The sequence below is a fragment of the Seriola dumerili genome, unplaced genomic scaffold, assembly GCF_002260705.1.
Source record: "Seriola dumerili isolate Sdu_G_001 unplaced genomic scaffold, Sdu_1.0 BDQW01000415.1, whole genome shotgun sequence".
Taxonomy (NCBI): Eukaryota; Metazoa; Chordata; class Actinopteri; order Carangiformes; family Carangidae; genus Seriola; species Seriola dumerili.
In genome coordinates, this window is record NW_019174670.1 from 713,276 (window position 1) to 740,505 (window position 27,230).

The 27,230-nt window shown below is 42.1% G+C and overlaps 2 protein-coding genes across 4 annotated transcripts in view; one reads left to right on the forward strand and one right to left on the reverse strand.

Moving 5' to 3' along the window:
* Positions 1-10,540, reverse strand: part of pik3r4 (phosphoinositide-3-kinase regulatory subunit 4) — an 18,954-nt gene extending 8,414 nt beyond the window's left edge. For both annotated transcript variants that reach the window (XM_022761539.1, XM_022761538.1), the window contains exons 1-11: positions 10,179-10,540; positions 7,999-8,733; positions 7,550-7,683; positions 6,895-7,105; positions 6,420-6,815; positions 6,181-6,315; positions 5,627-5,848; positions 4,907-5,080; positions 4,674-4,819; positions 4,368-4,571; positions 953-1,154 (exon numbers count right to left, since the gene is read on the reverse strand). In XM_022761539.1, the coding sequence (XP_022617260.1) occupies positions 953-1,154; positions 4,368-4,571; positions 4,674-4,819; positions 4,907-5,080; positions 5,627-5,848; positions 6,181-6,315; positions 6,420-6,815; positions 6,895-7,105; positions 7,550-7,683; positions 7,999-8,716 (2,542 nt within the window). In that variant the 5' untranslated portion in view covers positions 8,717-8,733; positions 10,179-10,540. The remainder of the gene's footprint in view (positions 1-952; positions 1,155-4,367; positions 4,572-4,673; positions 4,820-4,906; positions 5,081-5,626; positions 5,849-6,180; positions 6,316-6,419; positions 6,816-6,894; positions 7,106-7,549; positions 7,684-7,998; positions 8,734-10,178) is intronic.
* Positions 10,541-12,766: 2,226 nt separating this feature from the next.
* Positions 12,767-27,230, forward strand: part of atp2c1 (ATPase secretory pathway Ca2+ transporting 1) — a 32,250-nt gene continuing 17,786 nt past the window's right edge. Inside the window, exons 1-2 of one of the 2 annotated variants that reach the window (XM_022761522.1) lie at positions 12,767-12,850; positions 26,831-26,935. In XM_022761522.1, the coding sequence (XP_022617243.1) occupies positions 12,827-12,850; positions 26,831-26,935 (129 nt within the window). In that variant the 5' untranslated portion in view covers positions 12,767-12,826. Of the gene's footprint in view, positions 12,851-20,422; positions 20,465-26,830; positions 26,936-27,230 lie in introns of those variants that run through there. The other variant, XM_022761523.1, reaches the window with a different exon arrangement.

The following is a 27,230-nucleotide window of genomic DNA, read 5'->3' on the forward strand; positions in this document are numbered from 1 at the left end:
AATCTGATACTCATTAACATATGAAACACTTCAGTCTAATTCAAAATGTATTTGAAGTAAAAACAACAGTTTGCCGTTACACAAAACCCCACATTTGTTCTGGGTGTTAGTGGATCAGCAGGTTTTGAATGATCCAGATCCAGATGTTCAGATCCTGATAAACCTTTCCCTGAGACTCAAGAGTCTGAACCGTCTGGATTTCTTCTCATGCTGTTGACTCTGTTTGGCATCACTCATCTCTGCTGCTTTAACATTTTACTCATTGTGTTCTAGTGGTGTAAATACGATGATGAAGACTCTGCTCTCTCCGTCTGTCCCATGGTCACCACTGAAACTAAAAGCTGATGTCTCCGCGGTTGCTGCTCTAAAATGATGGAACCAGTTTCCATTAGAAACCAGATGAACTCCATTTTTAAATCTAAAGACACATTTTTCTTGGACTCTCTAACCTTTTAGTTCACTGTCATGATGATACCTGTGTATTTGCTCCTTGTTGTTTTCTTGTTCTTGTCAGTTTGTTTATGTTTCTGTATAATTACTCTGCTTTCATTGTGTTTTTCATTATTTTATACATTGTCTTACTTTTATTATTTTAATGTTCTCTGTGCAGCTCAAACTAACTGTGTAAATGCTGACTCTGCAAATGTTTATGGTTGTGCATCTTTCCATTGTCTTTATTTTTGAACCTACACTACATCACTGAGGCAGATGACTCTAAAGATATGAAAAACTGAGTGAAGCAAAGTAGAGTAGGAAATAGATGAAATGTTTCTACATTCTGATCAATTCATCCAGCTGATGAACTGATTAATAATTCAGCTGATTGTTTCAGCTTTTCCAAACACAAAAACCTTATCAAGTCATAAACACCATCAGCTGATGAAAAGACTGAACTGTATATAAGTAATAAATATACAAGGCTTTTATTGTGGTAAACTGTGTGTGAGTGTACCTCTCTTGTCCTCGGCCTCTGGCTTGGGTTTGACCAGGTCGACTTGGCGGCCCGTGATGCCGAGCAAGGCGAGGTCGATGACGCCGGTCTGGGCTGCCTCTCCCAGGTGGCTCTGCTCGCCCATGTTGGCTTTGGCCTTGTTGGATTTCAGCATGAAGTCTTTGAGCGCCAGCAGCTTGTCCTCCTCCGCCTCCGTCATCCCCTGAGCAGCAGAGGACAGGAGACAGGAAGCAGTGAACACAGGTCTGGATGCAGACAGAGGAGACCGAGACAGGAAACTAGGTGATGGACTGGTCTTCCTTCAGCCTCAGCTCTGTTCATGATCACAGGACTTTCATTTCCTTCATTAATACTGAGTTGAAGGACGTGTACTCCACCCCATGGTTTACATGAAAATAAACTTCCTGGTTTATAGAAACATGGAGATGCTCCATAAGTTTCATATAAAGCTCCTCTGCTGCTCTCCATCTGATCCTGAGGAGCACTACAGTCATTAACATGTTTTTCTGGGATAAACAATATTGGGCAAAAATGAATTATGAGATTATGGAGGAGGTACTGAAAATATCTGTTTCTGCTTTGAGTCTCTGTATTTGGGTGAGAGACTGAATACTGTTAAGGGCTTTGAAAATCAATGTGTTTAATATCTTTTTAATTGGAAGTGGGAAAAAAAGAAAATGGGTGAAAACAGAAATTCCTCCGGTTGAGAACTGGTTCAATGTGACTCATATTTTTGTTACGGAGAAATTAATGTTTCATCTTCTTCTGTGTTTTATTTGAAGTGTTGAAGTGCTCACTGATTTCTGAGTGATCCAATTGATGGACTGTACATTAAGATGTAATGAATAAAGCCTCAGATGGACTTGAACCAGGGATGCTGCTGCTCATGGTCGTGAATTAAACCCTGATAAAACTCAGGTACAGTGTTATCTGATTTTTTAACTCTATAAAAGTCATATTGGACTCCCAGGATCAGTCCAGATCTAATCCAGCGATCAGTGGAGCAAATCTGGGATTTGGCTCCACATTTCCTGCCTCCACCTCTCTGTTCCATCAGTGTCAGAGCTTTTCTCTGATCCTGTCAACAAATACTGATATGAAAGTGTTCTGGAAATCAAATGTTTAAATACAGTGTTGTGTGTTCCCATCAGTAAACCAGTGAGCAGCGTTTAAAGCTCTGCCTTTGTGTTTGTACAGACATCACCTGCTGGAGGAGTGACGGTGTCAGAGGACCTGGTGACTGACAGGAAACGGGAAGCAGAAAAAACTGATGCAGTGTGTGACAGAGTCTAAGATCTGATCTGATCGGTCAGACTTCAAACACTGGGAGCTACTTTAATCTGACAGCACGTTTGACTTCTCTACAGACTTTTGAAAAAAAAACTTAATCTGTATCAAATGTGCAAATAAATGTGATATGAGTTCCACGTGTGAATGAAGCTGATGTTCTCTCTGGTCTCTGAATGCTGTTTCACACAAATGTGGGTTTTCCTCAGAACATTAAGTATAAAAAGCCTCACACGTTGAATCTGTTTTCCACATGGAGCTTTTTCAAAAATGAACCTTCATCTAAAAGCTCCGCCCCCAGTGTGAGGGACTGTCTGTTTAATCTGGATTCAGTTGGAACTTTTTAAGGCAGCATGTGTTTATGAAACTCTGCATCAACAATGTAACACACACTGTAAAAACTATGATGAAACGTCTGAGTTTGGTGGAAGTGCCTTCAGGGTGCATGACTCTTGTTTCAGAAGTTCTACAGAAACTTTTGGCGCTTTTGGTTTAATTCTGAAGAAGTCCCTCAAAGAATCCAAAAACCTTGAACCTTCATTTAATGAAAGCGATTCTGGGGAAAAACTATGAGTCTGAGTGGGATCCTGCAGGACGAAGCAAAACAGCATGGAGGCTGTCTGCGCACGCACACACACACACACGTGCACGCACACACACACGCAGCTACAGATTTCCAACACTGTGTGAATGTGCTCATGTGTGCTGTCTGTTAAACACCAGGCTGAAAAGCTGTGTTTCACTGCCCCCTCTGGTTCAGTGTTCAGTGGGGATCACAGTATGATCCACACACACACACACACACACACACACAGTGTTTCTACAATACAGCAGCGGAGGTGTCACTGTGTATAACATGATGTATAACATCTACTCTACTCCTCGTTATTGTGAGTTTGAGGACAATCACATGTCCCTGCTTTGACTCTGGTAACAACCTGTTTATTTCTGTGAACTGTCAAATCAAACAGAAAATCTATTTCAAACGGTTAATTTCACTGGAAATGTTTCCATGATGTTTTTTTATCTGGAACTAGTTTCTATGTGAAATTTCAAAGACACTTGGGGTGAGCTGGGCCTTTAACCGGGAGGTTAGACATCCATGTTGGTGTTGGTCCAACAAACACTTACTTTGAATCTTAGATAAACAGGAAATGTTTGATTTGGGGTGTTTTTCTTGAGAAGTGAACAGATCCATCAGCATGTGTCACTACATGTTTAGAGAAGTCATTAGAAAGAGAACTTGTGAGAACTTGGAAGAAAACCTCAGTGGTTGGTTTAGTGAAAGGACTCTGTCATATTCTCTCTGCCGCTGATAAACTCACTGAGACCCGAAAAAACTACAGCTCCGGGTGGCATCAGTGAACAGACCTGCTGGAATGTTGACCTGTGTTCATGAACAGACTGCCAGCTGCACCATCAGTCGCTTCCCTCTGATTAGACACTAGAGGCTGCTCCTTGATCGTAAGTGAAACACATGAAAACTTGTTCCAATGTTTAATCTTTCCTAAAAAACCACCTTCCTCTCCGATTGGTTCAGCCTGATTTTAAAAGAGTAACTTGCAACAAAATCTATTTTAGTTTCATGTAGAGTCACTATAATATACCAGCAGACAGTGATCTCAGTCTGTAGTATGGGACTGAAGCCGATGACGCAGTGCATGTGTCTGAAAACCAAAACTAAAGGGGCTGAAAGTTCTTCAGAGAACTGAAGTATTTATTAGAGCAGGTTTAAAGCTTCATGTTTCTTCTTCTTCTGTGTTTTATTTGAAGTGTTGATCCATAAGAAGATACAAAACCATCTCCTCTCTCAGGCTTCTTCTCTGGAGCTTTAGTAACAACAGTTTTCTGAGTGATCCAATAAAAATAAAGCAGATTTCAGGTAAAACACTCAGAGAAACCAAATCCTGCAAGGTTTGGACGGAGAGTCCAGGTGGGCGGGGCTTGGTGACTGCTTTGTTGTGACATAAAATATAGAACTTAGACCTGATCTATAATCAAACAACACATGGACAGAGACCTTTAAACTGGAAGGAGCTTTAAGTTTGGTTTTGACTTCAGTTGAAACAAAAATTTTCCCTGCCTCATTAAAATCCATCACATGTGATGAACAGCGTGTTGTTCTAACCTGTGAGAGCAGCTTCTTGAGGAGCTGAGCGATGGCCGGGTCCTCGGGAGTGGGGCATTCTGGGATAGATCCAGCGCGCTTCTTCTGCCGCAGCAGCAGGTGTCGAAAGAGGCTGGCGATGTCTTTGGAGCGCAGGGCGTAGTCGAAGATGGAGCGACTCACCGGCTCCTTCAGGACGCTCAGCAGCACCAGCTCCTTATCGATCTGAGGAGAGACAGAGGGGGGAGGGGGGACAGGTGTGTGAAGAGGAGGATGACGTGGCAGGACCTAGAGGTGAGATGAGGGCTGGATGATGATGTGACTCACCTGGATGATGGGCTGGGTGATGAAGGGGTTGAGGTGGGGCATCAGTTTGCAGTAGACGTCGGCCACGTTGAGGTGCTGAGCGACCACGGTGATGAAGCCCACCGCCCCGTAACGGATCCACAGGTTGGGGTGACACAGGAACGGAGCTACAGCAAGCAGGAAGGACAAATTAAAGAAGAAAGGTCTGTGACATGTCGTGGCCCCTTGGTGTGCCCCCGCCCCCCGGTTCTTACCAATATCACTAACAAACTCGTAGATATGAGGTTTCTGCAGCAGGCCCAGCTGACACATGCAGGTGAGAGAGTTGAGAGCTTTGTAGATGACAAACTCCTCGGTGTCGCTCAGACCCTGCTGCAGGAGAGGCTTCAGGATGGACGAGCTCTGCCAGCCTACGTATGCCGCCACACCTCCAGTTCCACAGCAGAGAGAGCGAGAGAGAGAGAGAGAGAGAGAGGACAGATCACTTCTCCTTCCATCAGCTGATAATTAAAAACTGTGATTCTCACACATGGCGACACGTTCAAAAAGCATCTCTAAGGTTCAGAGAAACTAGAATCACCTCCTCGTGGTCGTATCCCTCTGCCACTCAGACGAGCTTCAGGTTACATCCCTGTTTATCCAGAGTCATAGAAAATATGAACCATTTGTGTGTTTTGTGAGGTCACCATGACCTTGACCTTTGACCATCAAAATCTAACCAGAGTTCAAGTGAATGTTTGTGCCAAATTTGAGGACGTTCTGTCACGTTTCTAAGATATCGTGTCTATGAGAGTGAGACGGACGGACAACCTGAAAACAAAATGGCTGCCGGCTGTGACTGTCGCCGGCATGGAGAAATAAAAACATCTTAAAGTTCTGAGGTGAAAACCTGTCTCCGCAGAGAAACAACTGATGGAGCTCTCTCTAAAAAACCTGGTCTATCTGGCGCGTGTGAAGACTCAGAGGCGTCTTACCCACGATGCTGTCGAAGAACGCTCCGCGCAGGTGCCAGTCGTTCTTGTCGTTGAGGAAGGTGATCATGTGAGACAGTAGAACGTCGTTGGCTTTCTGTCGGCCGAAGAAGACGCAGAGACGCGTGATGCCGTTCTCCATCAGCGACTGTTTGACGATGTTCTCCGAGTCGCTCAGCAGCGTCACCACTTTCTGCTGCACCATCTCATGCAGCGCCTGCAGCTCTGAACATAAACACACAGGACTGTCACGCTCTTATTTATTCGTATATATGTGTTATATATATATATATATATATATATATATATATATTGTGTACAGTATTTATTGCACCAGTGATGGTTTTTCCCATGTTGTCTTACTATAGTAACATATAGTTTAGGATTTGTTTGGTACCACTTCCTTTCTTTTCCTAATTTGTACAGTTGTCTCACACTTGTTGTGTATTTCTGTGTTTATTTAATATCTGCTCTATGTGCCTTTTAAATTGCCCCCTGGGGACAAACAGATCACGTTTAAAACCGGGAGCAGGAGGTCAGCTGGTGTGTTTCTGTACCTGAGTCGTAGTTTTCGTTGGGGTGAAGTGTTTCCTCCGTGTCCTCCCCGCTCAGGTCCTGCTCTGTGTTCACGTTGTTTTCCTGAACCAGCTCCAAGAACCTCAGCGCGCTCTCTGCCAGATGAGCTATGTTCTCTGAATTCAACAGACAAGAATGAAGAACGGTACAAACAGCTGTGGGTTTGAACAAGACTTCCTGTAAAAGAAAACACTTTATTCCAGAGCTGCTGACCACAGACCTGCGTACGCAAGCCTGACGATGGTGGCGTCGTCCTGAGCGAGGTGGGCGATGCCTGGCAGGATGTACTCTGGGTAGATGTTGACGTCGTTCCTCGGCACCTCCTTCACCAGCGCCAGCACTTTGGCCAGAGTTCTCACGGCCTGAGCGCGCACGCGGGGCATGGGGTCGTTACAGAAGTGCAGCAGGTAGGGCGTGATGCGGTCCAGCAGGATGTCGACGCCGAGCCGGGGAGCCAGGTGCAGGACGAGCTCCAAGGCGGCCAGTTTGGAGTCACAGGAGTGCAGCGTCTGCAGGCAGGAGGTGATGACGGACACCAGGACGATGAGGCCCTGCTCCTCCCTGGAGCTCAGCACGCGCTCGCTGCTTTCCTGAGATGAAGACGAGGAGGAGGAGCCTGAAAGGAAAGCAGCTTTTGTGACGAGGTTGAAGGTATTTCACTGTGTAACCAATACAATGTTGAGACCGGCTCTCACCTCCTCGCAGGTTGTGCAGGATGTTGTCGAGGTCTTTTCGGATGACGAGCACTCGCTCATCAGCTGACTGGAAGGTCTCTTTGGCGAACTGAGCCATGTACGGCTGCAGGAAGGTGTAGAAGATGTCAGGGAAGGCTTTGCCTCTCTGCTGCTTCAGGTACTCCTCCGCCATCAGACGCTTCTCAGGCTCCCGCTGCACCATCTGAGCCACCTGAGGGATCACACAATCAGGTTGTTTGTGCTGTAATCACCATGTGACTGCTGGTTTCCTGTCAGGGTTCAGCAACACATATTTCTTTACATGTGAGAGAACATTCCCTGTTGTACTGAAGAGACTGACTGACTGACTGTCTCTCTGCTAAATCACAAGGTTAACACCTGCCTCACTTGAAAATCACCTGTCATCCTACTGACCACACCCAGGAAGTGATATAACCACACCCATTTCCCTCCAAACCACTGAGAGCAAAGAACCACTGTGAGCTGAAGAGTGGACTTCAAACCTCCTGTCATTATATTTGGTTAATGTTATAGCATTTTTTCATTTAACATTCTATTGCTGCGTGGCTCTTAAATGTTTATTGTCTTATGTTCCATGACGTTCCTGTTTGATAGCCAGAAACACCACAAGTCCTGCCGCGGACAAAACTGTTACCAGCTCTCGGATGCTCCGGTCCTCGATCTTCATGAGGACCTGCTCCGTCTGGAAATGTCCTTTACGATACGCCAGCAGCTGGGACAGATCGAAGAGTGGGACGCCCTCAGTGAACAGCTCAGCTATCACACAGCCTGAAGACACATGGACACAAAGAAGACACAGTCTGGGTCAAAACTAAGAAACAGATTAAATATATTTACAGCTGCTGCTGCTGAAAATTTATTAAAGCTCCATATATGGAGCTTTAATACATCCTGTTGTGATTTTGCACATTATAAACTATAAACTGAACTGACTTCCTTATTATAAAGCCAGTGGTTCAAAACCTGGGGGTCGGAAATCTGATGATTTGTTTGAGATACTGAACCTGATTATAACCCACTGAACTATGCAACAAAGGGTCACGAGAGGACCGAGTCATGTGATCTTGGCCCGTCATGCTCTACCTGCAGAGAAGATGTCCATGGCCTGTTTGAGCTCCCCTCTGCTCCTCTGGTTGTTATTGGTCAGGTCCACCAGCGGCGTGTTCTGGTCGCTCTCTGTGGTAAACATACTTCCATCCACAAACCTCTCTGGTGCGATGTAGCACGTCCTCCGTCTGGACGTGTCGAAGAAGTAGTTGAAGTCTGCGGGGTTGTCCTCCGGCAGGTACGTGGGCTTGAAGCTGGCAAAGTCAGTGAGCAGCACCCAGTTCCAGCTGGTCACCATCACATTCTCTGTCTTAATGTCCCCGTGGCGGACGCCAGCTTTGTGCGCCTGGTCAACGGCGTTGAGGATCTGGAAGGCGAGCCAGCGTTTCTCCACGTTGTTGAGGAACGGCCGGGTGCTGATACGGTCGTACAGATTGTCCCGGACGTACTGGCGGAACAGGATCGCAGCTTTCTCCGTCAGGGAGGTTTTCTGGAAGGGAAGGCAGTTCTGGCAGGAGTGCAGCCGGATCTTCAGCTCCTCCAGCTCCTGCTTGTAGCTGGTCAGAGGCAGCGAGGGGTCCTGGATGGCGAAGACTTTGACCACCACCAGGCCCTCCCGGTGTTTAGCCCGGGCCACCTTGAAGAAGCGAGTGCTGCCCAGGCTCTTATCGTACTCATGGTCATGGATGTCTGAGAAGTAACTGTCCACAGACAGGATCTGAGAGGGGGCGATGCCAGCCAGCTGATTTCCCATCACGCCTCAACGAACGACTGTGGGAAAAAAAAAATTTCAAATTATTTTCAGGTTCTCACAGGAGCAATTTAAAAGAAATCAGCACAGAGACTCTCAAAGTTTTTCCACTGCAGGAACGAAACCAAACCCACTGTCTCTGGCTCTGCTTTTGTTTCCTCTGATTTCACTTTGAGACTCTCTTCAAGAGATGAGAGATTTCCCTACAATCACTCAGTCACTGAGATCACGTTTCTCCCAATTGACTGAAGCTTCTGACGTGTATCTGCAGGATTTTATGCACTGCACTGCTGCCACGTGATTGGCAGGTGTACAGGTGTTCCTAATAAAGTGCTGAGTGACTGCATGAAACAGAGCAAAGCAGAAAAGCTGAGACACTGGAGAAGACAGAACCAGAGAACTTAAAAATTACTTAAACGATTAGTTGCCAATTTATTTCCTATTGATCAACTAACCAAAAAATCAGTAAAAGATTGCAGCCCTAATGACACACTACAGTTGGTCCTGCTGTCACATTTATAATGAACAATATCTCAGTATATGACTTGTAAATTACAGTGGTTTGTAAATGACAGTGGGAACACAAGGAATGGGCTTCTACCAAAGCCTCAAAAGATTCTTCAAAGCTGCAACTAAAGATTATTTCCAATTAATGAAAAATCACAAACTGTCAAAGAAGTCACAACTTTGCAAAGCCGAAGATGCCTCGTTCATGTGTCATGAATTGCTCAAACCAAAGTCCAAAAACCCAAAAGTAGTTAGATTACAAAGAATAAATGACAAAGGAGGGAAACCCTGAATCCTTCACTAACTGATTAATAAAATAGCTGCTGATAGTTGTTCTGTGCAATGATTCATCAGTTAATAAACTAATTGTTGAGCTCAGTTCAGGTTACGGGAGGAACCAGGTTACAGGGGGCTGAGTTCCTGCTCTTGAGGTGAGCTAGAAGCGTGAGCCTGAGAAACTTACAGCAACGGAAGAGTAAATAACTCAAGGGTGCAGCCTCTGCTGTAGCATGAAGCTTCTCCCACAATGGAAATAAAGGCTAAAGCAACAGACCCACAGACAGAATGAGATCAGAGCTTAGTTTGACTGTGTGTTTAATATTGAGCGTTAACAGGAGATCAACTCCACCACCAAGAGGTGGGATTAGCTTCCATCTCTCCCTGGTTCTCCGTCTAGCTACACAACTATCTTAAATCCTAGTTTTCTGACATGTTTGTGCCTGTACTGTTGTCAAACATCTGGATTACACATCTGGTGTAAGACTCAGAATAAAGCAGGTGTGGAGCAAACCTCCACATCAGCTGGTGCAGTACCTGAAGGAGCGGTCACATGATTCACATGATTCAGCTCCACAAACAACAGTCTGACAGCGCTAACTTAGCATGCAAGCTAAACTAACACCCACACCACTGTTGTCTGAGTTAGAACAATTAAAATACATTGTAAATGTAATGTTACCGGCTGATGAAGTGGCCTCAGTTGCTGTTGACAGGACTATTGTTGTTGTTGTTGTTGTTGTTGTTGTTATGTTAGCTTTAGCAGGCTAACAGTAGTCGACGTCCCTTCGGTTCCAGTGACGCCGCTAACTGCCGCTAACGGTAACAAACTTCAGCCTGAACTCAGATTAACCGTCTTCATGTCGTGCCTCGGTTCGTCAGCTACAGCAGCCAATCAGCTGCCGTCCTCTTCTGCCACCGGTGAAACGCCGCGCCGCGGTAAACTGACGGTAACCGTGAATATTAAACAAAAGTAGCAGCCTGAATCACGAAGCTAACCAGCTAACCGATTAGCCGAGTTGTTGTTATGGATCCGGGTCTGAGCGGAACTGCAAAAATCGTGAATTGAGAAGATGAAGGACTCTGTACTTTTCTGTCAGAAGAAGTCTTTCACTTAAATTATATATTTGTTCTTTTTTTAATTTATGTATTTGTTCTTTTTTATCATTATTAGTTGTCTTTTTGTTAATTTTATATGTTTCTTATATTTACAGTAAGAACTGCCATGTCGGATCGTAATTTTCCAATTTGAATAAAGGGGAATAACTCTGTACTTCATTATTATTATCAATACACTGGCTATCCTTTGTCTTTGTTGGGTGGAAAGTTAATATCATTAGATGGTATTGCTGCAAAAACAATCACAACTATATGTAGTTGTCAGGTCCAAAGATTCTTTAATATTATTACTTTGTTTTGCACTTTGTTATCTCACCGTCCCATAGGCCTATACAGTGGCAAATGTCCTGACATACCATGTTTACTTTGTAGAAAATCCTGCCAACTTCAGCATCTTCTTACAAAGTAAGAGTCTTTCATATAAAACATATATAGAACTAATAAAATATGATGCTTTCTTATAGATTAAACTAACCATCAGTGTGCCTACAGTAGATTTTAGCAGCTGTCAGATAAATGCAGTACACTAAAAGGAACACATTTTCACTCTGAAATGTAGTGGTGTAGAAGTACAAAGTTACATGAAATGTATGTATACTGAGTATTTGTAATAGAGTAAAGGTACTCAGATACATCCCCCCACTGGAAAAGTGAAACTTGACCAAATAAACAGCACCCATTGTACCTGCAGAGCTGCAGGGTCGTGTTGGCAGCACCACAGATAATTATCTTGTTTTAATGAGAGTCTTATTTAAATTAAAAAGAAAATGAAATTAAAACTTCAGGAAACACGTTTTCTTTCATATGAATGAGTCAAGTCATCTTCACTACACACGATCTTTGTTTTGAGCCAACGGAACTTTCTGGTATCTGGAGAGCCACCGGCCGAAAGTGGTCTGATACCTAAGAGGAAGTGAGGTTTTCAAAATAAAATACAAATACTCCCTACAGTGGTTCCTTGCAGTGGAAAACATCAAAGTACACTGCCATCAACTCAGCTACACTATGTTGGAGTATAGGATGCTTCAAACATTGTACTTCTCACTTATTTCCTGCTTCATTTGCCGTGTTGAGGTGTGGCTTGTTGGGGGGCAGACTGGGCTACAGAAGGAAGGGGGGTGGTATGTTACTGATACTAATTAAATTAGAATAAATAAGCTATTGAAGATATTCAAGAGTTATAAAAGTCCATTTGCATGTTTACTTTCCATAATGTTCAGAGCAGCAAAGAAGGTAAACGGTGGAGGAATACATACAGAGGTATACAGTTAATTCAAAATTCACCATCACTGTCGGGTAAAGAGAAATCACAAAAATCATATAACCACATGAGAAGGTTTCTAAACTAAATGTTTTAGTTTCTAACCAATCATAAATCACCCCACAATCCTCTGGTGTATGTAGAGGTAAGGGATAAGTGAAGTGCCTTTTCTGTATCACTTAATAGAGTGATAGAGAAATAGAGATGTACTTTTCCATTTTTGTTTATTTCATTTTCCCATTCCTCCAATTGCAATGCAAAATGAACTTCCTTTTACAATTTGCTGTGATTATATGTGGTGTTTTCCTCCTTTGGGTTTAGTAATTCATTGTACAACTTTGATTTGAATCAAGTCAGATTTCATTTATACAGCCCAATATCACAAATCACAAATTTGCTTCAAGAACTTAGGAAAAAGAAAATATAAACTGTATGCAGTCTGCAGAAAAAACCTAAACAACCTTTAATGGGAAAAATGGAAGAAACCTCAGGAAGAGCAACAGAGGAGGGATCCCTCTTCCAGGACACACACATACATTAGATGTGGTATTTACAGAAAAGAGCAACACAGTAGATTTACAGTATATGGACAACCAGGATGACAATATTATAGACTATAGACTATAGTAAGACCATGACCTGTGAGGAACCACATGACCTCCTCTTCACCTGTAGACCTGGAAAGAGGACAGACTACACAAACATTGTCCAGCACATAACGTTGATTTATTTCTGTGTATTTTGTGAACTTCAACAGAATATAAAAATGTAATTACACTAATATAAATTATAATAATAAAAGGAGCGTTCCCGACACTTCATGAGTCTTCGAACCTGCTTTTATTTTGATAGGGTCTCCGGAAGTGTTGCCGTAGTTGCCGTAGGTGGAGCTGATATGGTGGAAGCTGTTCAGTCAGAGAAAAACGCTCCGCTGTGGGATTTCACGGAAGATGCTGAAGAAACGGGAGCTGCTGGTAAGTTTAATGTTTGTCAGACTTTTCCTGTGAAATGTCGAGTGATTAAAACTCAGAATCCACCGCCTCTTTGTGAAACAAACACATTTTTAACACCGACACCGACCGGAGTGAGATAACCGGCCGCGGTAGGAGCCTGGCAGTGGGTTTGTTTGGTTAGTTTCCCCGAGAGTGGATCTCTGTAATCGCTTGTTAGCTTGCTGCTGTTGTCACCGGGGGACGCTAGCGTTAGCGCTTGACTCCTCGGCTGACACTGCTGTTTGTTGACATGGTGGTGGACGAGTCGTGGGCAGCACGGGGGGGTTTGGTGCCGTTCAATTAGTCCAAGTGTTCGGTCTCCGTCACTTCCACCGCTCGTCCCTGTTGGGTCTCTCGGAACCTGTGAGCTAGCCGGCGGCGGCTAACAGCTAATCGAGGCTAACGCGATCATTAACGTGTGTATGTCTGTGTCTGATGCAGCAGGTGCTGAGCTGACATGCTGGTTGACATGATGTCTTTACATTGAAGATTATATATTAATAATAAGTTTGTGTACGTAGTTGGTTATTGTAGGTGCAATTGAGTAGATTCATTGTTTTCCTAAATAGCACTTAAACACATCATAGACAATGAGGTGTGTGTGTTTCTATTAATAAAGCCTTATTTATACAGCGGAATATATACAATTGAAATGCAAGAAAATGGTAAAGAATGATACAACATCACAACATAAATTGATGATAATTATAATAACAATAATATCTAATTTATAGAGCACTTTTCGAAACACAAGTGCTTAAAAAAGGTAAGATAAATTAGCAAGATAAATAAATCAGTCACAATAAATAGCATCAGTTCAGAAAAAGGTGATTAAAAGAAAATCTGACTGGCCCAGTGGTCTCAGCTTAACTCAGGTTAAATAGTTAGTTCAATGTCGTTTCATGAGTTTTGAAAATGTAAAACTAACTTGAGAAAACAAGTTCAGTTAACTTAAGATATAAATTGAACCAACTGTTTAATTACATGGATTGGGATTAAGTATTAAAATATATAAAGTACTCCCCTGCAAATATTTTAATTATACTTTGTTACAAATAATGAACTGAGCAATACAAACGACCCTCTCTGACTCAGTACAGTCCAGGCTCATGAGCCCATGGCCATGAGGCTCATGATCCCAGCAGATTGCTGAGCGAATCAGTACAAAGATTTTATCCATTTGAAATGGGAATATAGGAAACACTGTTCAGACAATGCATGCTGGGAAGCCAGAACAACTCACGTTTAAGATCTAAAGCCTGAAAGTTGAAACTAGACATTTTAAGTTGAATTAACTTCTATACATGTGTTGATTCCACTAAATACCTGTGTAATGTTTCACAGTGTGACCTGCGTGTCGAGTCAGAGGACATTTGCAAGAAGCTGAGTTTCTTAACTTTCCTCTGTGGTAAAACTGGGCGTCTTTTTGAATGTCAGTGCCCTCTGTCAGTCTGAGTCAGGCTGCAGAGCCAGAACCCATTCACTGTGAGCAGCAGCAGCCTGTCGCTGTCACAGCTTTTCACTCTGAGGTCCAGGACCACTGTTCTGGACTGACGACCAGAGATTTCTTCATGTTGTCATGTTTTGTCTGGTGATGGCTCAGATTCACAGGGAGGAGAGGAGTGTTTAAAGAAGCGAGACACATTTTCAGGCTTGGCTCTGCTTTTATTTGTTGCCTGTGGAGTTCAGAGACAAGCCTGTCTGGTTAGTCTTAAAATCAATGCTGGCTGCTGCTGAATGTAGGAATCAATATCCTGTTATTATAGCATGGTGTGTGTGTGTGTGTGTGTGTGTGTGTGTGTCCTTTAATTCAGGAGCAATATCAGAAATATCACATACTGGAATGTTAACATGTGTAAAGCAGCTGAGTCCGTTCTCGGGTATGAAGACTGGAAGGTAAACCTGTTCTGTGTGATCAGCTCAGACCTGATGTAAACTGGACATGTCAGTTGATCTCTGGTGGATTCCAACAAAGACAGAGAAAATGTCTCATTGTTCAGTGAGTTTAATCCTTCAAACACCAAACTACATAGTTTCTATTTTTAAATTTAAAATTAACTGATCATCTTTTTCCTTTGAGGTGGAAACCTGTTCCTGTTTGTTTAGACTTCAGTAGAAAAGATCCTGATTTGCATTTTGACCATTAAGAGTCACTTCCTCAGAGTTTGTGTGTCGTCAGCTGAGGATAGATGAGTGTGTTTCACCGTCAGACATCATGGGCAAAGAAACCCAGATTCCCTCCACGTCTCAGTCTGATATTTACCCACTGAGCAGCAGAGACAGGCAGCGCCCAGTGTTCAGACTCCACTCCTCTTTATAATAATACGCTCCATTATAGCTACCAACTCTGAGACACTGAGCTTTTCTCAGGCTCTGTACTTATCTGAAACATTATCTGAATCCCTCTGTGTTCTGGCTCTGCTCATTTTATCAGGGCTGGTTTGGGAGTTAACACAAAGTTTATTTATTTATTTAGTTTGTTTTATATAAGTACATACAAAAACATCCTGAACCCCCACCAACATACAATTAAAAGATCATAAAGGATTACTGACTAGCAGATGATGTCCACAGGCTGTTGCATTACTTGTTGCATTTTGCATTTTTTCTTCAAAAAGGAACTGATCGATTATTCAATTATCAAACTAGATGACAGCTCATTTTGTGTCATTCGGTTCATTGTTTTGACCCTACCCTTGCGGTCTCTGTATGGAGGTCAGAGGAGGTCACAGCTCCAGAACAGTGGCCCTGCAGGTGGATGGGATTCATTGCCTTGCTCAGAAGCACTTCACCTTGTTGTGGTTGTAGTTGAGTGGGATTAAAAGAACCACACTCAGGGATATGAAGGTGAAATAATGTTGTTATGCACAGTTTTGACCCACATGTTGCCATAGAGCAAAGACTTTGAAAACATTTGAAGTAACAGTATTTACATATGAAACAGGAAATTAATCTATTAAAATGAATCAGATGTTTTTTTATTTTCTAAAGTTTTCAGTAGCTTCAATGTGAACTTTTCTCCGGTTTATATGAAACATGTTTGTGATGAGCTTTTGTTATGTTGACATGTTGTGAGGTGGAGAAATGAACAGAGTAATCCCTGAAGAAAACAGCAGTCAGCATCACAGAGGAAGTCAGAGCCAGTAACAAGCTCTGATCGTGGAGTGTAATGAGCGACGTGATTACTAATGATGGTGAAAAGCCTCCAGATGATGATTATATTATTGGTTTTATCTGTGTGACTCAGCCGTACAGTTCGGTAGAAAGCAGCTGATGGTGTTGACTGTGGGGTTTATTGCTGTGTTGCCATGCTAACATGTTGCTTATTCCTGTGAGTGGGACACAAAGACACCTATAAGCAGCTTATCCTCAATAACAAGAACCAGGATCTGAGGCGGCGTCCAGGATATGAAGCACATAAAATAAAAAAAAACTCTGCTTTAATCCTGAGGTGAATGCTGGGCAGAGCGTGGTGTGTTTGCTCTTGTTGTCTACCTGCCAAAGAGAGGGGGAGGAGGGCGGAGGACAGATGTTTGTCTCTGTTTGTGTGTCTGAGTGGTGTGAAGCTGGTGGAGTTACACTGACCCCCCTCCCTCCTCATGATAACCTATTTGTGGAGAGAATCGTCCTCTCAGTTTCTCGGCTCTTTCACACTCTGCTGCTTCTCTCCATTAAACTCTGCTGGCGTCTCTGGTCGGGTCACACTGATGAATGGCCTCCACAGCAGCCTGTTAGCCCGTCTGCTAGCATCCACTCAGTTCTCCCCTGCAGTCCTGCCGGACCTCACCCACTAATAAGACAGAGGAGCTCACCAGAAACACAGTGCATCAGAAACATGGGCAGGTTCAGTGTTTTTTCACTGTGGCAGTAAAACTGGGCATTTCAAGCTATTCAACTCAATACTGTTCGAAATTTATTTCCAACTATTCAATTATGTTATATATTCGAAAATGTGCGCTGGCCTCAACTAAGCCATGATGATACTGATGACAGTAAATTTAATTTCTGAACGAACCTGAGAGGAGGAAACAACAGAGAGACAGCCAGAGCCAGAATCAGAGACTAGCAGATGTATCAGAACAGTTAGCGTAGTTAGCAGCTTCTCAGAGCAGCTAGCGCAGTAAGCATCTTTTCAGAACGATTAGCGTAGTTAGCATCTTTTCAGAACAGTCAACGTAGGTAGCATCTTTCCAGAATGGTTAACATCTTATCAGAACAGTTAGCGCAGTTAGCATCTTCTCAGAACGGTTAGCGTAGTTAGCCACTTTTCAGAACGGTTAGTGTAGTTAGCAACTTTTCAGAACAGTAGGCGCAGTTAGCATCTTTTCAGAATGGTTAGAACAATTACCATCTTTTCAGAACAGTTAGTGTAGTTAGCAACTTTTCAGAATGGTTAGAACAGTTAGCATCTTTTCAGAGCGGTTAGCGTAGTTAGCATCTGTTCAGAACGGTTAGCGCAGTTAGCATCTGTTCAGAATGGTTAGTGTAGTTAGCATCTTCTCAGAACGGTTAGTGTAGTTAGCATCTTCTCAGAACAGTTAGCGCAGTTAGCATCTTTAATTTGTTTAAGTTGTTTGTTAGCTTGTAACTGGCAGTGTCTGACACAGTGTTAGCGGTTGTGCTAATGCTAACTCTCTCTCTCTGTACTGACAAGGGTTCAGGTTTATTTAGCCCCACCCCCTGTCCCCACAAGTTGACAGGATTGGTTCCTTGAGTTTGTGACGTATGAAACCCTGGCTGTCTGAATCTGTTTTTATTAGACTGTCATTGGTTCACTGCAGTTCAAGGTGGAAACACTAGATTTGTTGTTAAATCATCATATTTCTTTGATTGATCACACAGTGTTTAGTTAGACTGAATAAATGAAGTGGAATTAAATGGCAGTTCAGTCTGATTAATAGGAAAGTCTAGATTGCAAACAAAAGGCTTTCTGATGATGTCAAACTGTTCCCTGCACAGGAACATCACTGAGCTCTACTTCAGGTACCTCAGGTACCTCTTTCACTGGCCTGTCTGAACTGATTGATGCAATGAAAATTGACTTGCTCTGTAAAGTAGGTTTAGACCAAGGGTTGGCAAGTCAGTCAACTTTCTTCTAATCAATTAGATTATGGGCTAGAACACAATCAAAGGCTAATTTAAGATATTGATAAAAATGCAACTGGAATTGACTTTGTCACTGTTCACGTATGTGGTGCTGTGGCCCACAGTCACAGACAGGGTGGGGGATATGGTAAAAAGATCATATGATAATCTTTTTTGAGAAGAATCACAATCCACCATCTTGCTCATCAACTGCATTCTGTTTCTGCTCCGATTTTATTCTGAAAGTCCTGAGAGGAAGTTGTGATTCTTCTCTTTCTGTCTCTCTGATTTGTGAGCTTGTCCTCCCACAGTCTCATATCATACATCTGACTGACTGATTCACTGAACTCTGTTATTTTCTCCATATCACACATGTATGTTGCTCTGTCAGCGGTTTGTCATTCAAGACACAGAACCACTGGAACTTCCTTTCAGAATAAAAACTCACAATAGCTTGAAATAGAGCATTGCTACAAAAAAACTGACTTTCTCACGCTTTTATTTTCTAGGCAAAATCACTAAAGAGGAAATGATTCTGCAGGTAACTCTTGCTGCTCAGACAGAGATGTATTTTATTTTTTATTTTTTTAATCATATTATCAAAATAATCTGGCATGTCAGTTATTATTGCTAGCGGGCCAGTTTAGGCCCGCAGGCCGCCAGTTCCTAACCACCGGTTTGGACTGTTGTTTGCATCTGGTACAATCAATACTGATGGTTCTAATAATACATTTGAGTCCTGATAAGCATCACTGCTGCTTCTTACTGAGGATACTACTACTGTTCCTACTGTTACTATTGCTGTTGTCAGTTATACCAGTTATATACTGAACCCATTGCTGCTGCCTCCCTTCACGTTCCTCTTCATGTTGTCTGTGAAGTTTTCCCAGCAGCCTCATGAAGATAAAAATCAAAGAGACGTCTGATATTTTTGGCATGAGAGAGCTCTAATTTAAAGACACTGACACTACATGTTATTTATCAGTATATTTATTCCAGAAATAAACTACAGTGGTCAGAACTCCTCTCTCTGCAGTAGTTCATTGAATCTCGTGCTCAACTCCAGACTCTGCTCTGAATGTTGGATTTTGACCCACTTTGCTCTCAATCTAATTTTTCACTGTGGCTGTCATTAAATGAGTCGAGGTGGTGAACATCGACCTTGTGACCGTTGGTAACAGAGCTCAGCTGATATTCCTGTTGTAGCTGCTGATAAACGAGGTGTTTGTGTCCTTCCTACAGACCTTGAAAGCAGTCGCTCTGTCTGCTGGGGATTGAAATGAACAGCAGTTAGTCAAGCGTGTCGTTAGAAGGAAGCCAGTCATCATCTAGAGTTTAACTTTATAAATGTAGCTGGAGATGGTGAAGAGAGGCTGGTGAAACTGGAGCTGTAGCTTGTGGCCATGATTGTGTCTTACACAAACTCTCTACCTGTGCTCTGAGCTTCAGCTGTGACACCTGAACATACACAGGACCAGTCAGGCGTTTGGCCACGCCTTCCCATGTATTTACCTCTCTACCTGTCAGGTTATCCCTGAAGAATGAGTAGCATCCCACTTGACAGGGATTGGTTCGTCCACTCGCCTTTTAACTGGATTCCACTCATGACAAGACACCTCTCCTTTTTCTTCCTTTTATTTTGAGAGGTTCAGTAATTTGTTGTTAGTTCAGTTACATGTTTCCATTTACTGCCATTAATCATTTGTCATTAGGTGAAAAACATATATATTTATACTAAATAAATAAGCAATAAACACCATCAGTGCCTTACTTAACATGATTTCATGATTTGTTTCTTCACATAAAGTGTTTTAACAAAGTATTCTATAATCATGTTTATTTATTAATCAGTCATTAGATGTTTTTAGATGATTTTAGATGTTTGGTTATTTTTGTAATGAAACTGTGGGATAACACTTATAACAATGATAATTCATTAAGAATCAAAGGCACCTTGTACCAGTGAGAATAAATCCAGCTCAGTGCAGGTGGTGGCCCAGTCTTATAAACCTTATCTTGTTAATATGTTTATTGGATACTGCTCCAAACACCAAGACAAATATCTTGTAAGTAAAAACCTACCTGGCAATAAACCTTATTTTCTGATTCTGCCTTTGTGATGATGTCATCATCCCTTCTTCATGCTGCTGTAGTGTGACACCCATGTGTCATGCAGTATCCCCTTACCTTCATATTTTTATAGGTAAATATAATACTGTTTGTATTAAAAGTACTCATAATTTGTTTCAGTGCCATCAACAATTTTAACTATCCACAATAAATGCACATATAAATAATAAATTATAAGGAACATGGGGAAAACAACAACATAATTAACTGGACAGCGGCAAAGAGGTGAAATTCTGCCTCCTATGGAGGTGGAGCAAGTAGCACGATCTTACACATTACACCTTTAAAGGTACTGGAGCTTTATTCTGTTTGAGGAAGTGAGGGCAGATCTGTTGTCAAGGAAACCGTCTCACTGGGGACTGAGGTGGCAGGCACAGCCAGGTAACAATTTACCAACATGGCTGGATCAGGAAAAACACGCCCGTGTTGTGAGCCTTCCAGCAATTGAACGCCAGCGAGCTCCGAACTGTAAATGCACCGTGATGATGCAGACGTTACAGCCAGATCCTGGTCATGAAGGAGTTAATCTGTCACGTCTGAGCTCACCTCTTCTGTGTGTTGAGCGATGATGAGGTGAGGCGTTCGAGTGCAACACTTGAGGAAAGATGAGCGTCCCTGCAGGGACCTGGCACTCGGCCCACACCGAGCTCTCAGTCCATTAATAGAGTTTGACCTGGATCTAATTGGAGCTGCTGGGAAATGATGATAAAAGCTGCAGAGTGTAACGAGGGCAGGACGGAGGCTGTTCACTGACAAGTCTCTGAGACCTGTCCACCTCACTGTTTCATCTGTCTGTTTTTTTTTTTTGCATGTTTGAATGTCAGGAGTCAAATGAGGCTGGAGGAGGTGAGGACAGGACACTGACCATCAGCCTCCAGTAAAACCTGTTGCTGCTGTATTCACGGTTTTCCATTGGTTTATGGAGGGCTGCTCCGTTATGGCAAAAATTATAATCACGATTATCTTGATCAATGTTGAGATCACGATTATTTAACATGATTACTCATTGACTCTGGAAACGCCAAACATTTACTGAACTTTAAAAAAAAAAAAAAAAAAAAAAAAAATTTTTTTTTTAACAGTGAACTTTCTTTAACTTCAAATACAATTCAGCGGAAAAACAAATAAAACAGAAAAAACAGATTTCAAAACACAGCGTTGTGTGTCTGTAGGCAAAGATGTCTGAGCATAGAACAGCAGCAGGAGTGGAATTGGGGGATGGTTTTTGTAGTTTTTTTTTAATGCCAACGTCCCATTCCCATCCACACTATCTCCTAACTAATATCTCCAAACGCCTCGACAGAACTTCTTCAGATAGTCTGAGGAGCAGATTCTAGCTTAGCCTCCAGGTTAAAACTCGAACACACAGCATCTCAGATATTAGTCGTCTCTTTGTCTTTGCTTCCACTGTTGAGTCTGGGGTTTCTTGCTTTTCTTCTCTGATCGCTCGTCTTCATCAGGAGGAAGATGTTCTCATTTTCGAGGAGGCACTCACAGTTTCTAATCAGTGCAAATGCAAATCACATACATGTTTCCCCAGGAAGTTATTAATCTCAGTGATTGAGCTGTTTACCCTCACATCAATCAGTCGTCTGAACTGAGAGAACATCATTTCACCAGCTATTTACCATATGACTGTCTGCGCCTGATGATTGTTTCATTATCAATGAATCCATCTATGTTTTTTCTAATGATGAATTCAACCTAGAGTCTATAACAGGAGTCCAAGGGCGAGTCTTTAAAGTTGTATTTTGTGCGACCAACAGAACAAAACCAAAGATAAAAAAGACCTTCAATTTACAGTGAAATAAAGCAGAAGAGCAGCTTCCTGGTTCAGGGTCCACGTTCTCCAGAGGACCCATGAAGTCCAAACTGAAATGAGACAGTCTGGTCTATAGAAGATTTTCACTGTGCGTCACCAGCTGTTCCCGCCCTTACCGTTGCTTCGCAAAGCGTGGCCCCTGTTGCCTAGCAACCGTGACAACACAACTCTTTTTTTTTTTTCCCCACAGAAACTTTTGTTTTCACTCTCTTGGTTTTAACAGTTTTACCTTTAGCTGTTGAACTGAGCTGAAACACAACACTGACATTTACAGTGTGATACTCAGGCTCTCTGTTACTGTTATTTGCTTTCATTACCAGAGCACAATGCATCTTGGGATATGTTGGACCATGAAGGATCCACCTGTGGAGCCTTGGTTGTCCAAGAAAAGAAGGATGTGTTTGAAATGAGACAGTCTTCAGATGAACCTCTGAAGGATGAGACAATGAACTGAGTCAATCTTCACATTTTAGAAGCTGAAATCAAAAATGTTTGTTTTTGATTTATATAACTGACTGAAGGATTCTCTTATTTTCTGTCAGTTGAACAACGTTAATCAAATAATTGTTTAGCGCTACAATAAGCTTAAGACAGAATATAGACTGAGCTCTTATAGAAACGCTGTGCTCAGCCATCTTTTTCATCTTTTTGCATAATGTAATAAAACAGGAACATTTTGATTATTCAGATGGACACTGGAAAAGTGGATTGTGCTGGTGTTTGAGAAGTTGAAGATGAGATGAACCTTTATTGATCCCCTGTAGAGGAAATTCAAATTGACACAGCAGCTCAAGGGAAAAATATAATACGGAAAATAAAATAAGAATAGAAACAGAATCTTAAATAAATAGGATACATTAGATATGCTATATAGAATAACATAGAAATGCAAGTAAACATTTCTGTACATGTGCAAACATAAAAATGTATAAAGAATTTAGTGGTTGTTGCACTTCATCCGGGTTCTATTGTCATGTACTGATTTGAGTCCTTAGACTGGCGGTGCTGTGGTGTTGTGATTTAATTGGAGATCATGGTTCTCTTGTGCCACTTTAAAAACTGGTAACTATGGGAATCCATTGTACCAACTTGTATTTGCAGCCTTGAACGTTCAGCCTGTGACTGCAGTTCTCCTCCCATCCTGGAGAGGGCAGAGCAGAGACCTGATGTCTCAGGTGGAGACAGGAAGAACAGTGTCCTGCTTTAAGCTCCAGTCAGTTCTAATCAGAGACGATCCCCTCAGCCTCTCACCTGAAGGCCTGACCTCTGTTCACTGAGGGAGGATCAGCTGTTCTGTTGGCGTTTGCTCAGAGGAACAGAGGCAGCAGAGGACGTAGATGCCACTGTTCGCTGTTTGGTTAAATCAGGACCGAGAGTTGTGAAGTGGAGTCTCTGTGGTGAGGACATGTGAGCTATTGCTTAGAGCCTAAGTGTTGGTGAATGCAGCCGAGTCAGTGGATTAGCGTCTTCGTGGTGGATCTGGAGACGTTATCTGGAGGAAGACAGGACACATGAGACGCCTGTCTTCTCTTTGTCCTCCTCCTGATCAGAGGTGATTACACCCACTGCTGCAGGAAGTCATCATCAGCTAGTCTTGTTGTACAAGTGTGAAACGTTAGCATCGTTTGTTCTTCAGCTGGTTACTTTCTGAACACAGCTAGCAAAGCTTATTGGTCGATTAGTTGATTGACAGGAAATTAATCTACCTATTTTGATAATCAACTAACCGGTTTAGTGTGTTTTTAAACTATAGTGTTGAACAATTACGGATTGTAGCTTCTCAGGCAGAAGGAGCTGATGCTTCGTCACACACAGGAAACTGAAGATCTGTGTTTGACTGTTGTTCACACAAAACAAAACATTTGAAGTTGTATTTTTTTCACTGTTTTCTGATATTTTCTAGACAAACCTTTTCATTGATCAGTCAAAAGAATAATTAGCAGATAAAACAATGATGTAAATAAGCCCCAGACCAAAGTGTGATAACAGGTGGTCGTAAGTCCGAGAAAATCAACATGTTTCTTTTCTTAACGAAATAATCACCACTTAATTAACAGTAAAAACAGGAAGATAATTAAGTCTCTACCCTAAAGACTTGCTGTAAACGTCTGATTAAATTGAAGTCCTCCTCTTCGTGGACAGTGACTGTGACTTCTAATGCTCGTTGTAAATATCAGCTGGGTCACAACTTTGTTTACTTCCACTGTGAGCGGTTATTTCCTGATGTGATCTGTATCCACAACAAAAGAGTTCTTCATTCAACACTGATGCACTGAGCAGTTTGGTTTACATGACAAACTTCAGTTCCAAAGCCTGACTTCCAAAAGAGATGTTTTAAATATCTAGAAGTAACAAAGCATCAGCAGGAAACAGCTGTTTGGTGTCTGTTGTTTTCATCTGCATCCTTGTGTCTTGTTTTCTTGACAGTGTAAATGAATTGTGTGTTTTCCTCTGGCTGAAGTGGTTAATAATATTTGTTCTCTACTTTCCTCTGATTTTGCTGCAGTTTTCTGTTTTGTTTTTATGTGGAATCTGGTCTTCAGCTTGAGCTGCTCCATTATGGCAAAAATCCTAATCATGATTATTTTGATCAATACTGAGATTAGGATTATTTAACACAATCACTTATTGCCTTTGAAAACACCACGCATGTTTTGAACTTTGTCCTTTTAACTTTGACTTTCTTTAACTTCAAACACAATTTAACTGAAAAACAAATAAGAAAAAATAGATTAAGAAAATTAGATAAATAAATAAAATAATAAATAATATATATTATCTAAATATATACAATTAAATATATAATATGAAAATTGAAAATTAAATTTTAATCAAAATAAATAAGATAACCCTTTGTTGTAACATCAGTGTAGTTCCACAACCTACTGAAAACTACTAAACATAGATTCAGTATATAGAAATAAAAATAGTGGGGTTGTAGAGGAGATGAAATGTGTTGTGAAACAGAATGCGGCACAATAATAGTTTTATCACGATTATCTTGTCTTCATAATTGTTGGCAGAAAAACTCCTAATGGAAAATAAAATGAGATGAACAACAGCCCTAACATCAGTGTTTTAGACGACAGTTTAACGCGTTAAATTTGAGTCAGGTGTTTCTGTGGCGAGATGTCAGAGCTGTCACGTCTCCTCCACTTGTTCTCCAGCTCTGCAGCAGCAGCTCAGGTATATTATTCACCCGCTGTTCATTTGTCATTGAAAACTTTCCTGTCTGGGGTTTGAATCCTGCTGATTCAGGTGGTTTATTTGGTTTATTCATCACATTCAGCAGCTGGGTGGCAGATTACTGCGACCCCCCAGCTGAAGCCTGTTCCTCTGTCAGGTGAACTCTTCTCTTCTTCAGACTGTGAAAATATTGACAGTAGATGAGAAATACCGAGAATCCGTCCACCGCAGGGCGGGAATACAAGTGGATTCTCACGCTGCTCAGCAGGAAGTGGGGGAGACATGAAACCCCACAGAGCTGTGCAGGAGAGGTTTGTTTTACAGGAGTCACATGGTGCTGGAGCTGCAGTCCTTCCTGCTCTCCATACTGACCAGGACGTCTGCAGTTCAGCTGAGGCCTAAACGAGGTTTAATCAGTTGCTAGACTTTGCCCTGAGTTTGATCTCTCAGGTGGTACTTCCTGAATCACACGGTTGTGTTGAGGTTAGAGCTGTTTGGGTTTAGGTTGATGTAACAGGTGGAGCTCGTTAAGATGTGAGCTAAGAAGACGAGAAACTCCCTCCTCTTTGTGTACAGCTTTGTAAAGAATCTGGTTTGATTTTATTTGCCTGAGCTCTGACCAGCTGATCTATCCCAGAAATACTGTCCCTCCTCTGACTGTCTGACGCTGTTGTTTGCAGCTAGAAAATGAAACTGTGCAGTGAGACTTTGTCCCGAGTTAAGTCTCTCAGCTAGGACCATAAATCAAGTAGATGAGGGAGTTTCAGCCTGAAAACCACAAACACTCTGAAGTTTGACTGTATTTATCCTGAGCTGGTGTACAGTGGATTAAAGCTCCTCGGCTCACTGGAGGGAAGGTGTTGATGTTTCAGTGTAGTCTGTTTAGCTGCTGAGAGTCTGAACTCTGTGAGGTAAAGTCGTCTGGTCACAGCTCTGCATTCACACCTGCTGTTAGTGTTCATATCTCCATTGTGTCTGCATTGTAGTTGGGTCATTGTTATTTTGGCAGATATTGTGGCATGAGTCATTGTGACATGGTTTTTTTCACTGGAAAAAAATGTAAAAATAGATACTTTATTCAACCCCTAGGGGAAAATCATGAAAATGATGATGTGATTTTTGTTCTTGTACAAAACAAACATGTTCCTTTACGTCTGCAGAAAGTTATTTATAGACCGAGGCATCCCTCTTCATTTCTGGTCTGACGTTGTGGCACATTTTACCTTTAACAAAAAACTGCAGCTTTCACTTATCACAGACAGAGATTTCCATAATATTTTGATTAATTGTTCAGCGCTAGTCTTGCTATGGGATATGGGGGATGAAGGGATGTAATAACATATACCATGAGGTGTATGTTACTTTAAATAAAGAGAGAAACAATAAGGAAAAAACTAAAGAAATAATTAAACATATTAAAAAAAAAAAGGATTGATTTTGACTCTGGTACATCAACATCACATCACAGAAGAGAAAATCATCAGTTTCAATCCTCTGGGTTTAAAATTACAGACAGAATAAAACCAATGATGAAGTGTGTTTCAGCTCCAGGCGGCTGCAGCAGACCAGTGTCAGTAACTGTGGTCGGAGCTGTGATGAGTGGAGGAGGACGCAGGTCAGCTGACTGTTCAGACTGGCTCGTCTCCACAGACACAAGTCCTGGAGCTCAGTGTAGACAAACTTGTTTCTGTGCTTCCTGTGTGGTTTAACGTGTGTGTGTGTGTTTATGTGTGTTGCAGCTTTCCGAGAGACAACCTTCCAGTGAAGATGAGACCATGGTCCCAGTACTAACCTCCAGAAAAGCCAGTGAACTCCCTGTCAACGAAGTAGTGTGTGTCCTGCAGGTGGGTGTCCTCAGACCAGAACACACAGCTGTGACTGACTGTTGATGTGTTCACATGAGTGGGGCAGAAAAACAACTTAATCTTCACACCCTGAGGTTTTATTTCAGAAATGGAGACAGTTTGTATCTGACCTCTGGTGACCTTGAGAGGTCATTGACCTCAGCATGACATTTTTCCAGTTTTTGCCCCATTCCTCCATTATATATATAATCATGTGTATCTTTGCTCTGAGCCTCTCTTCTGATTGGCTGACTGATGACAGATTTGGTTCTCTTCATAAAATAAGGTCAGAAGA